Genomic DNA, 13,509 nt, shown 5'->3' with positions numbered 1-13,509 from the left:
AACTTAGTCCTAATTTCGTACACTTATAAAAAATAATATTTGAATAGGGACTACCTATTAAATATTTTCTTTCCAGAATTCATTACTTTCCACATTTTTTTACATAATTTTCTACAAAATATGCTTAATCGAAGCAAGAGATAAATCTCACATTTTCTTGTTTATAACCACTGGGAACCACAGGTTTGCTCTCAAAAGCACCAACTGTCCTATGTGTAAATTGTCTTTTTCCCTAGATATACTTTTTCTATCTACAAATGTATTAGTGTTGAGCCTTTATATAGAGTCTTTGCGAATTATACTGCGTGGATTGTGAAGAACCAGAAGAAATTTCAGCTTGTTTCATGTAAAACAACACAAGATATCTGACTCCAGCAGCAGTTTTAAAGCTCTTGAATGAGATTGGACCTGTTGATTTTAAGAATGTGTATTCTGGAAGAATATTTAATGTTTTCATTCTATTAGCATTATTTGGCAATAAATGGACTGCTGGTCCTCTTGATATAATTTACCATCCTGTTTCTTCCCATGCTGAGGACAGAAATATTTATTAAATACTTTTGCTTTATAGCAGCAGTGTTAATAATTTTATCACCACAATCTATAAATGGAACTGTAAATCACTGTGATTTATTTCACTCCTAACGTAAAAAAGACATCTTCCCTAAGGTCTTTATTGACTTCCTATGCTCTATTCTCAATGAAATACAGTAATTTCTGTTTCCTCTTCTCCTCATACAATTTTTAATGAGTATTTTAATTGCTGCCATGCTGTACCAGTCAACCAGTAGGGCTGGTAGACAGTTGTCCTATCCTTTGATTGCAAAAATCACAATTCTGTCTCAAACAAGATTTCCCAAGTGTCAGTCACATATTGCCCATTCAAAATTTTTAAGCTGTTAATTGAAGATTTTCCATATATTTTGTGGATTTCTGAGTGTCTGAGAAGTCTGGATGCTGCTGACTCCTCTGGGTGCAAGTAGGACCAATATTCCCACCTCATCCCAGGAGCAGCAGGAGTTCCAGCAGGAGCTGTGCACACCTGGCCTGTAAGTTTGACCTTTTCAAAGGGAAATCAGAGTCACTGAGGTTGGAAAAGACCTCTAAGATCACAGAGTCCAACCATTAACTCAGCACTGCCAGCTCCACCACTAAACCATGTCTCCAAGCATCAGGTCCATGCATTTTTGGAACACTTCCAGGGTGGTGAGTCAGCCACTGCCCTGAGAAGTCTATTACACTCTAGGCCCTCCCTTTCAGTAAGGAAATTCTTCCTAATATCCAATTTAAACCTTCCCTGGTGCAGCTTGAACACCAGAAGCCCTCATTTTAGGAAGAAATTCTTCCCTGTGAGGGCGGTGAGGAATTAGAACAGGTTGCCCAGGGAAGCTGTGGCTGTCCCATCCTTGGCAGTGTTCAAGACCAGCTTGGATGCAGCTTTAAGCAAGCTGGTCCAGCTTAAGTTGTCCTGTCCACAGCAGGGAGGTTGGAACAAGATGGTTTTTAAAGTTCCTTCCAACCAAACCCGTCTATGATTTTGGGACTTGCTGTATGTGACTCTTTTGCTTTCTGTTAGAAGCAGCAGTCAGACACAAAATTTAACCCTAGAGAAGGGGCAGATCAGCTTAACTCATGGTCACTCCACAATGCTGTTGTCCCCTGGATTTTTGCAAATCTTCTGAAAACCTCCCAGGACAAATCCAAATGGTGCTCAGTCTTTGGGAGAAAATATAGTGGAAAAATAAAGTTCCGCTGCTGAGGATGAAAGAAGAGCAGGACCACAGAACAGAAAAGAAAACATTAGGAAGGACTCATTTAACCATTTATCAAGTCTGTGTGTAAAACAAACTCTGGCCAAACTTACAAATTCTTCTGTCCAAAAATTGCATATTGTCCCTCTACACCTCTGTGTTTTCTGTTGGGTTAGAATAAATATACAGCTGCTGCTTTACAAGGTTGTCTTCTCCTTTTTTTAAAAAGAAAATAAAAGTTGTGCTTCCTTCTTTTATTGCACTTGACCCCTTCCCTGAAAGCAGAAAGCAGGAATATTGCTCAACGGAGCCTTTGGCTGTGACCCTCAAATTGTTTGTTATGGCTGCACAGGAAAGCAAAGTCCTACACATGACCTTGAGGGTGATTTTATAAAAATCAATCAACCACTGTTATGATGGCCTCCCCACCAAGCAAAATAAATACAATTAAGCCCATAATCACTTCTGTACAGTAATGTGCAAATTCAATGGGTCTCTTTAGGTGGAGTGAGGGAGAGAGGGGAGAAATATGTTGAGGCTATTTGATACTTTGTGAGAACATCAGAAGCACCATTCTTCTCAATTAACCCAGCAATTAGCCTCCACCTCTGCACAAACAGAAAAGAAATCTTTCTTTATCTGTCTTTACCAAAGGGGGAAATGAAAGAATAAAAACAACAAGGCAACTCCATATGTCCCACAGGAGGGGAGAAGCAGCCAGACCAAATAATTAAAAAAAAAAAAAATTAAAGAAAACAAACCTAATAATAAGGTGGGAGGTTTAATCTACTGAAAGAATAATTAATTACAGCACCACTGGTTTTGTGAAAAGAGATTTACCTCCTGAAGTCCCTGGGAATGGTGGAGGACATGCTCCAAACTAAAGGATTTGGAAAGGGAATGTATTAACAATTCTCTCTGTCAGGTGTCCTGGACTGACTCAAGCAATACCACAGCCCAGGTATCCAAAATATTAAGTATGAAAAGAGCCTGCAATGTGCACTTCAGGCAAAAAAAAAAAATTAAATAAAGAAAAAAAATAAATAAATTAAGTAGAAGATTGGGAAGACTGGTGCAGGGAGTTTCTCCTTGCCCCTGTGAAGAAGCTTCACACTTGCAGACATAGCAGTTTATATCACTCCTCTAAAACCTCATTTTAAATTTAAAAAAAAAATTTCTAAACCAGATATTCTCATAATAAATAAAAGCAATGTTACTAACTTTCATTTAGGTTGTGATATAGACCGTTTTAGAGATTTCCTGAAATTGGAGGGAAGCAAAGTCCCCATTCCAAAGTACACCTTTTGCATGGAGACATTTTTGAGACCACACTTTGCATTCACAGTCAATGTAAGATATTTTTCCTAATGAACAGCTCATTAGGGAGCTGGGATAAAAGTAACATATTTGTATTTAGTTCAACTTCAGCTATTCATTGCCACTTCAAATTTTATTTAATTCTACTTTTTTATGTAAAGCTGAGTACAGTGTTAAAGCCTGCAAACTACGAGAAGAGTGCTGGATAATCTCAGGACTTTTTTTTTTTAATAATCACGTGGTAGAAGAGTATCAACAAAATGGTCTTATTATATCACTACTGTGTCATAACCTTCAACTAGGGAACTTCCTCTGCATGGAAGGGGACTTGGAGATTGAAATCTCATCCTTTCACCCAGACTACCTCTTCCCATTAGTGCAGGGGAGACCTGCTCTGCTTCTCCATGACCAGGAATAACTCAGCCCCACAGCCTTCAGCTTGCTCTTACCAGCTCTTCTCACTTGGTGTTTCACATGACAAAGCCACAGGATTCCCCACGAGAATTCCCCAGGCTCAGTTCTGTTCCTGGCCAGCATCCCTGAGTGGCAAACAGCAGGATGCCACTGCCAGGGTTGGAATAGCTTTGCTTGATCCTGTGTAACCACAAGGCTTTAGTGTGCTGCCAGGCCCCTTACTGCTCATTCTTCTGCTCCAAGGGGGTCACTAGTAGGGCCTCCAAGCAGGAAAAAAATACAACCAAACAAACAAACAAAAAAAAGCAACTAAAATCTTGTTGCATACAAAAAGAAAAATACAAACTTCATGAGCTTTAGAAAAGACAATTAATTATTTCATGGGTCTGTCACCTGCACCCTGTTGACATGCTCACAGGACATTCTAATGAACCATGAAAGTTGTTTGCAGCTTGAACCATGTCTAAACAAGATGCAAAGGGGAATTTTGTTATTTTGGCCCCATCCAAAAGGCTGCTTAAACCAAGAGTCCAAAATTCATCCTGCATCTCCCTCAAAATGTTCCTTCATGTTCACAGCACAGAGATACAGATCCCAGATTAGCTCTGAATTCAAATGCCTGTGTATTTCCACCAGGACATCACTAACACACTCAAAAGTTAAGCTTGTATTCCAGCACTTTGTTGGATGGACGCCTTAATCCATCCCTGGGAGAGGAATCAGCAGCTGCTTCACTACTCTCAGACAGAATTCATTTTCCCAGCCTGACAAGCCTTTGTTTTTTGGCTTGCTGTGCTCACAGCCATCTGTTCAGATGGCACGTGCTCCCTTGGAAACTGATCAGGCTCTTCCCTTAGAGCTCAGGAGACAAGTAAAAGGCAATTCCAATCAGCATCCCAGAAGATGCTGCCATAGATATATCTCCTTCAAAGAAACCTTTCTATTTCTTCAGCTCTTAAGGGACCTGTGAGATACTTAACAACACCTGGATGGATTTGGAAGAGAAGAGATGACTTGGTGGGGAAGAGGTGCAGACACTCCAGGGTGTCTTCTACCATGTCTGACATCATCTGGGATCTATTGAGGAACTTCCAAGTGAGCCTTGTGAAGGCCTCAGGTAACACCACCCACAGGGATGTGATGAAAACAAAGGTCCTTGGGCTGTCATTTCAAGTCCCCAATTGACAGACTTTCATTAGGTGCACATTTGGAAGAAATTCCCTCTGAGGTGGAGAGGCCCTGGCAGAGATTGCCCAGAGAAGCTGTGGCTGCCCCTGGATCCCTGGAAGTGTCCAAGGCCAGGCTGGATTGGGCTTGGAGCAGCCTGGGACAGTGGGAGGTGTCCCTGGGGGGTAGAATGAGATGAGATTTAGGGTCCATTCCAGCCCAAAACCTTCTGTGATTCTGTAATTCCCTCTTTCCATGCCAGTGATTAGAGGAAAGAGATGGTGCTGCCCAGGGTTTCTGCTCAGTCTCTGCCAAAGCTGTGTTCAGTTCTTTGGCCAGGATTAACTTCCACAGATCTGCTCATCATGAAATGTCCCACAGGAGTCTCAAGAGCTGCTGAAGTTGCAGTAAATCAATTTAATTGGCAAGTGGGAGTCCAACATGCATCCTGTAAATCCCGTATGCCCATATGAAACATGATGGCAAAAGAAACCTGCAGTCCACACCCAAACATGAACCAGGGTTTGCAGCTGGGGGAGGATCTGAAAAGACCCACACCTTAAACTGCTACACATTCAGGGCCTTAAAACCCTTCCTCCAGGAATGCCCACATCTGCAAGTTGTACTCTACTAGATAACACTGAATCCCTGCAGAAAAACATACTGAGAAATAGAAAACTGATGCCTTTTACAGTTTTTCATGAAAACAGAGAGGATTCTAAAGCTCTGAGACTAATTATTGAAGGCTCACCATAACAATGTAGGAAAATATCACACAGTGACAGAGAGAAATAGAGCTGACTTTTCTTCCTTTTAAATCTCAATTAAAAAATACATTGGATGAAATTTCCCATTAGCTGGTACTATTTGTACATCCCATGTTCTTTCTTTAATTAAAAAACATGCTTATTGCAATACTGCCAGAATCACTTTTATGGTATTTTAATTGTAATGTCTCTGCCTGATTAAAAAAAGAAAATATTATCTGGAAACTGCCTGGAAAAAAAAAAAAAAAAGAAGATGACAATGCTTATCCCAAACGGATTGATCAAAAGGGCACAGAAAACACCATGACAGGAACAGGTTCTTACTGTGCCTACTGACAAGGGATTTAAAAATTACTTTAAGGACTGGTTGATGCCACAGAGAAGAAGACAGAGGGAAACACTTTTTCCTTCTTTCAGAGAATTAAAATGCAGTCTTTCTCAGCAGTGGCTGAAGCACTTTATTTGACTACTATTGAAGGTGGTGTATCAGAGAATATGTGATGCTTGTTGCTAATAGCATCAAAGAGGAGGAAAAGACAAGCAAAATCAATATCTTTGTTTTCCCTACTCCCAGATTTACTCACAGGATCCATTCTGGCCAAAGTATGATCAAAATGTGGATTATAAGGAATTCAAAATATTCACAGAGTCAGAGAATCAAATAAAAACAGCACGTGGCACTCAGTGCTCTGTTCTAATTCACATGTTGCTATTTGGTCAAAGGTTGGACTCCGTGATCTTGGAGGTCTTTTCCAACCTAAATGATTCTTTAAGTGAAAATGAGTCTTTTCCAGTACAAGGATCAAAGCAATTTTCTCCCTTATGCCTGCAAGTGTGGCTACCCCAAAATTGCCTTTGCAAGAGCAACTGTCCAGGTGGGGATCTTCAATTCCACTGGGGTGTAACTGGGAGTTTCACCCCAAAATTCATCTCCAAGGAGCTCCTGAAAGACAAGACAGTTTTGGGTGGTGTTTTTTTTGGTTTTTTGTTTTTTTTTTTGGTTTGGTTTTTTTTGGTTTTTTTTGTCTCCAGACCTCCCTAGACCACTGTAATTTCAGACAAAGGCAACAACACATGTCTGAGTTATCAACCCATCAAACACAAAGTTCCTTCACTGTAAGCCCTGTGCAAAGGAAATTTCCATCTGTCCTGGGTTATCATAAATATTTCCATGCTTGTGATGTTGGGATTACAAAAATAACTGCAATCTGCTGAACATACAGAATTATCTACAGTCTGTCTATCTTGTATCTCTTCTCCAATCAGTCTTGTCTGAGCCATTTCACAGCCTGACTAAAGTTTCCACTCTCAATATCCAAGTGCTCATGCTCTGCTTGTTGAGGAGGAGAGAGAAACTGCTGAGCCCTCATGGCAGTGAGCAGAATTCAGCTGCCTAATCCTATTTTGCTGTTGTTTTGACCTCCAGATCTTCTGTCCAGACAGTTTGGTCATTCCCAGAATCTCTATATATTTGGGGCTATATGTTAATGTGGCTAAAGGAGGGTCAGTTTAAGGCTGGATGTGAAGTTGATGTTCTTGTTCTAACACTCTTTAAATAATTCCTGCAATGTTGAAATCATCAAAAGGGGACAACACAGGACCAGTATTCAAAATCCTCATGGTGTCTTAAAAAAGGGGGAATTTCAAGAAATGGGACTGTTAACATATGTTGAGTTTGCTGGACACAGCACCAGAAAATGGGCAGTGTAGCACCAGTGTATTCAGTAGTGTTACATCATTTTTCCATCCACAAAACCTTGTATTTTCAGCTTCAGAGTGCACAGCCAGCCTGATGCTGAGTCATGAAAGCCAAAGGGAGCAGAGCTACAATTTAATCCCATTCTCCAGCTCCAGCCAAGAAAAACTCTCCAGGTAAAATAGGAATGGGATGTTTCAATCGAAGCACATATTGACACCTACCTGAGGGGTTAGGGGTTTACTGCCATGCCCATCTGGCACCTGGGGGAAGTGCTTGATTATTTGATGTGCTCATGGGGTTGGTAGTTGCTGCTCTGAGGGATCACCTGTGATTCAGTTTGAGATGGGTGTCTGTAATTCCTAAGATGAAGAGGTTTTTGTTGATGTGTGTTTCTATCAATACAGGAGCCTAAAAAACTCCCCTGAGCTGGACAGTTTTAAAAAAGGGAAGATAAGATAAACCTCAGCCTCATTTCAGAATAGATCTCAGCATGTCTTCATTCCAAATCTAACCAAGGCTACACAGCCAGAGAACCTATGGCAGTGGCAGTGGATGCAACAGGCAACTTCACAAAGCTCAGACAAAGAAATTCCTGCAGGTTATAATTCTAAAATGTTTTATCCTTCTGTTTGGCATGTAACAATGGAGAAAATAATCACATCTAGAATATTCTAATGCTGCTTTTCTAACTGAATTGACTTTATAAACCAGGCTTCTTGGAAAACACGATAAAGATGAGGAATGATTTGAATGTCAGATGAGCCAAAGACATAAAGATACTACTCCAGACTTCATTAAATTCAATCAGAGCTCCAGTAGCTTCATGAGGGCTGACTCATAGATCAAATGAGCCTTTGAATAGGTCCAAAGCTCAGAAGGTTTCTGTTCCAATATTTTGCCCCAATTCTTCACAAAGTCAGTGACTGAGCCGCAAAATCTTCATCCAGATTTGCAGCCAAAAGAAATCTGGTGTTCTGACCTGTCTCCTCTAAGGCATGGCATAATCACAATGAGGTTAAGAATAATCTTGAACCACAGATTTAGAATCTGAGGAATTTCGCTGGGGAAAAGGATTGTACCAAAGTGTTTTGCCCATTTTTAATCTTAAAATCTCGGTTGATTTTTAATTTTGCGTTTAAATGAGAGTGATGTCTGGTGTAGCAATTCTTGAAATCCTCTGAGCTTAGACTGAGCAAGTTCAGTTTTGAAAATGTTCTCATGATAGGGATAAACTTGCAAACTTTTTTCTTTATCGAATTATCATTCAAATTTAAAATAAAATAAAATTGTCAAATGCATTACTTTCACCATCATCTTAATGAAAAACTAGTACCTTTAGTATCATTTTAGTATAGAAGCAATTTTACCAGCAATGATCCTGGTCTTTAAACATATAAAAACTTCTGCTTTCATTTTTTTGAGCTCTATTTCAGCAAAAGCTTAACTTTGAACAAACAATTTCACCAGCACAACTCATTCTCATAATACCAGGCAGGTATACAGCAGATTCCACAACCAGGATATAACTTCCGGGGGAAAGATTTCTGGCAAGAAATTACAAGTCCTTTCAATACTTACTTTGACACCCACAGAGATATGCCAGTCTCATTCTTATTCTGGGTTGATGTACGGGTACATAAATCCAGCAAATCCAGGGTTTCCCATCATAACTGTGCTCAGTTATTTACTTACTGCCCACCAGCTGGGCTCTAGGATTTGGGATTATTTACTGCATTTGATTGTTGTGACCTGCAACTCTATAATGTCAATAATTTTGTGAAGGTGTTTGTGACACACCTGCCTCAAAGACGCCAAACAGAACAGAGCAGATTTTTGTTATCAGCAGTGCCATTACCACTGAACACCGCTCAGGACAGCAGAAATTTGGTAGACTGGGGAAAGAGAAAAAGGGGGAAAAGGCCTTTTTGCTTATATTGTCATTATGCCTCAAGGAGCATAAACAATTCCTTCTGTTTTAATTCTTGCCCTGTCCCCCATCACTCCCCCCTTGCATCTACTGAGGGCAGGCTCAGCCTGCACAACCATCTGCCTAATGCTGGAGCTGGGGAGTGGAAGGAGAGATCAGAGCCATGGAAATCCCCATCCCTGGAGGAGGAAGAGCACCGAACCCCCCTCGTGCGGACCTCTGAGCTGCAGCAGGTTGAGGACATTGGTGGCGGTCCCCAGGAGCAGGGTCCGGCCGCCTTCTATCGTGACATTATCGCCATCTCGCGGCTGGTGGCCAGCAGGCCAGCTGGAGTCCTCGTCCCACCGGCCGCACAACTGGAGGGCAAGCTGGAAAGAGAAAGACCCAGAGAAGTTCAAAGCTCGCCCCTTTCCATCTTTCAAGAAGGGAGTTTGCTCAGAGAGCAGCGGAGGAGATGCCAAAGACGCGCCCGGAAAGACCCAGAGAAGTTCAAAGCTCGCCCCTTTCCATCTTTCAAGAAGGCAGCTTGCTCAGAGAACAGCGGAGGACGTGGCATTGGCATCTCCTCTGCCGTGCTCTGGGCAAGATGACTTCCAAGGGACCCTGTGAAAGGCAAAGGAATAGATGGTATTGGCACTGGAGAGGTGCTTGGCCTTCAGGAATGCCTGTCACAATTTGGGGGTCGCCCCTTGTCTCGTTCTGGTCTGGAGAATGAGGGATTTGCACCGGGACCGACCACAGGTTTCCTGGTGTGTGTCTCTCTCTGCCTCCCGAGAGGAAGAACTGCACTGTTGTTTCCTGGCAATGTCATAAAATAGCCTGAAGAGCTTAGAATTAAAGCGTCCTGCTGGATGGGCAGTATTTTGCTTCAGAGGTTTTTGATTTATTTTTTTTTTCCCTAAAGGCTCTCCTGCCACTCATCCTCATTTAGACAGATATTCCTCTTCTCAAATACCTTTTTAGCTTTCTCTCTTTTAGCTAATCCGGTGTTGTTATTGCCTCTGCTTTGAGAGTGAGTACGGCAGCTCCAAATAAGGCCCTGAATAACTTGAAAACTGATAATAGACTGACTCATGATGTGCAATGGTAAAGTGATCCCGGAGCTCAAAGGTTTCTCCTCATCTCTATACTTCTATGTACATTGCAGTGAAGGTTTTATAGAATCACAGAATTGTTTGGGTTGGAAAGACCTGAAAGGTTATTTCCTTCCAATCCCCCTGCCATGGGCAGTGACACCTCCCACTAGATCAGGTTGTTTAGGGCCCTGATGGTAAATTTCTTGAAGAAGCAGTGAATATTTTTGCCTGGACACATGTGCACATGTGTGGACATAGACATCCAAAACATATTATTTGGTCTCATACGTGAACCAGCAAGAACATCTTCGGCTCATCTGAGGTGGTGGGGGGATGAAACCAGACACAGAAATATTTGTGGTCCTCACTGGGCTGTGCTAATCCAAAACAGCAGTGGAAAGAATAACCTCAAGACAAAAGCAAAAGAGAGTTACTCCATTTTCAAATGGAGCACATCGAGTGCATTAAAGCTTTTGCTCGGGAGCTGCAGTTGAGGTGAATCAATAATGGGAGTGTTATGATCGTTATTCTCTTTTACTCTGCTGTTTTCAGGTTTAGTTTTATGTGCCTGATGTTTTATAGAATATTTCCCACAGTGCTGTCCCTGGGCAAACTGGTCCAGTAAAAGGTGTCCCTGTCCATGGACTTTCAGATGAGCTTTAAGGTCTTTCTAACCCAAACCACACTAATTATTTAAACTATTATAAACTGTTTTAATCATTTACACCAGGGAATGAGTGATGGTTCCCAGGCTAAATGATACAACAGGTTGATATCCACCCTGGCTGGATGCTGGGATTTTCTACAATCCATTTTATGATTTCTCTACAAAGGGAATTGATTCAGTTCAGAGTGAAGCCTGGGACTGCATTAACACACAAGGCAGTAGAAAATTCTTGGGAGTTAAAACTCTGGTGTCAGAGGGAGTGAACCACTTCATCATTACCAAAGTAAGATTATTGCATAGTTCTAGGTGTAGTAAGACAAGTTAAATTTTCATTAGTTTATATACTTCAGAGATTTAAGACAAATTTGCAGCTAAAAGGATAGATGCCTTTACCCATTATCTTTCCAGAGAGGAGGTGAATTACTCTTCATTGACAATGCTATGAAGCAGATTGCAGAAAATATACAACAGATCCACTGAAAAACAGCTAATTAAACTTGTTTTCATCTCAGAGGAGGGGACAGTTCACAGAAAGGTGCATACACTGCTTATTAAGCCAACTGTAGCAAAAAATTACAAATTCCCTAAATTCCTGTCTGGTACAAATGCTGCCAGTGCTATCAGTATGACACTGGAGGAGGCAGCTGTGAAATGGTGGGATCCACAGGAACATTTGGTTGAGAAGGTTTGCTGAGTGCCTTTAAGTCACTCTGATGTCACTCTGACCCTCTGAAATCACTCAGAACCTTTAACTAACTCTCATGGGCAAGCAAGGATGTAAGGAATGGACCAGACCTTGCTAGCACCACTTGCTAGCACTTAGTCAGCTGTTGACAGAAGCCCTGCAAGAGTTAAGAATAAATTCCTCTTCTGAATTTGACTTTTTTTTTTTATATTTTAAGATGGCAACGAGAAAATTTCTAACTAGAAAACACTCTAGTTCTTCATTTAAGCTTCTCTCTACCTAACATCAGTGTTTGAGCTTGATTGGCTTCTGCTGACTCCTCTTAGAAGACTCAGTATCTGTTCAGTTCTCCCAACACCATCTGACACAAAAATCTCAGTGTTCATACATGACAGTGGAATTACAGAATTCCAGAATGGTTTGAGTTGTAAAGGACTTGAAAGGACCTCATTTCACCCCTTTGTCACAGGCAGGGACGCCTCCCACTATCCCAGATTGCTCCAAGCCCATCTAACCTGGCCTTGGACACTTCCAGGGATTGGCCAACCACAGCTTCTCTTGGCAACCTGTCCCAGGGCATCCCCACCCTCACAGAGGGAGAAAATGAGTTAAACAAGGTCATTAAATTCTCTGTTTTTTCCACCCAGTCCATACCTAAAAGTTTCCAGTGAGAAAATGCCTGGCTTAATCCACTGTCATGTGCACCATCTGCCTGTGTGTCTTTCAAGTGATTTCTGATTTGTAAAATCAATATTTTTTAAATATCGTAAAATCACTTTTTCTTCTTTATAAATAAAATTAAACAGATGAACATCAGCCAAATAATACAAGACCAAGAGCTGTTTATAACCACTTGTAGTATCTTTGCATTACCACAGAGAGAATAAATCCAAAGAATCTGTTTTAGGAGGAGAAAAGGGGGTTTGTTTAAGGAAAACACTTGAAATTACCAGAGCACAGAGCAGGGTTAGAGGGAAGGCAGCTCTGTAGGAATTGAGGAAAGACATCAAACAATTTGTTTGGTGACTCTTCTCTTGCAGTCCTGCACCCTTCCCTAAGATGAAAGAGCACCTCCTTAAGATCTTTGAAAGAAGAGGGTGTGGTCTAATGCAAGTTTAGTGAAACAGACACCTGCCCTAAACCACCAGTACATTTTCCTCAACTTTGTGAATCCCATGTGATTATGTTCCCTAATTCTGGGAGAAAAGCACAGTGCAATCTCCAGCTGCAACAGAATTCTTAAGATCCTTTCCAGAAGGGTGGTGGTGTTTATATCCAGTTCCACTTAAGCAGCCCATGGTAAAATAACATCAACTAATACACAAATTAATTGCACATCTCTCATTAAGCAGGGCTGCTGTCAGAGTCACAATATCCTTCTCACTATATTTTTTTTCAGACAAGAAAAACTCTTTCTTTTTTGTCCCCTGCCTGGCACCCTGTATTTGACCTCTGGTGTTTAATTGAAATACTTCTCAGCCTGAAGAGCAGCAGCAGCTGCAGGTGCCAGGGTTGTGGCTGAGTGCCCACCCCACGTGGGCTTGGTGAATGAACCAGAAGGAACCTGCAGAGCCAGGGAAAGCTGTGTCTCAGCCACTGGTGCTGGGCATTTTACTCCTGTGCTTTTTCCAGCTTCAGGAAAAATGGCAGGGAGCTGGAAAATCAAAATTGGACAAAGAGGAGCTGGCATAAAACAAGCCCTGAGCTGTGAAGCTGAAGCTGCTGGCAGCAGCTGCTGCAGTGGGGTGGCAGCTCCATGCTCTGGCTTCAGTGTGTACCAGAGTTGGAAAGATGATTTGGAGGAAACAGAGCTTATGAGACCACAACATCTCTGCAGCCATCTGTGTCACTGTCAGAGCTCACATTTGAATGTGGCCAATTTCAACGAGGTTTAACAGGAGAAGCAAGACAACAAGGATGCTGCAATCCTGCAGGGTTTGTGACAATCAGTAGATAAACTGAGGCATGAGTCTCTCCTGGCTGTGTGTTTTATACAATGTAATGGGTTAAATAAACAATTATAACCTGAACTGAACACG

At 41.6% G+C, this 13,509-nt stretch overlaps 1 protein-coding gene across 1 annotated transcript in view; it reads right to left on the bottom strand.

The window, feature by feature from the left end:
* The window catches only part of PKHD1 (PKHD1 ciliary IPT domain containing fibrocystin/polyductin), a 239,336-nt gene that overhangs the window by 151,764 nt on the left and 74,063 nt on the right, over positions 1–13,509 (bottom strand). Inside the window, exon 35 of the mRNA XM_039696008.1 lies at positions 9,260–9,410. Coding sequence (XP_039551942.1) covers positions 9,260–9,410 — 151 coding nt within the window. The remainder of the gene's footprint in view (positions 1–9,259; positions 9,411–13,509) is intronic.

Source organism: Passer montanus, unplaced genomic scaffold, assembly GCF_014805655.1.
Source record: "Passer montanus isolate IOZ18808 unplaced genomic scaffold, ASM1480565v1 scaffold94, whole genome shotgun sequence".
NCBI classification, from domain to species: Eukaryota; Metazoa; Chordata; class Aves; order Passeriformes; family Passeridae; genus Passer; species Passer montanus.
This window is presented reverse-complemented; position numbering and strand designations above follow the sequence as displayed.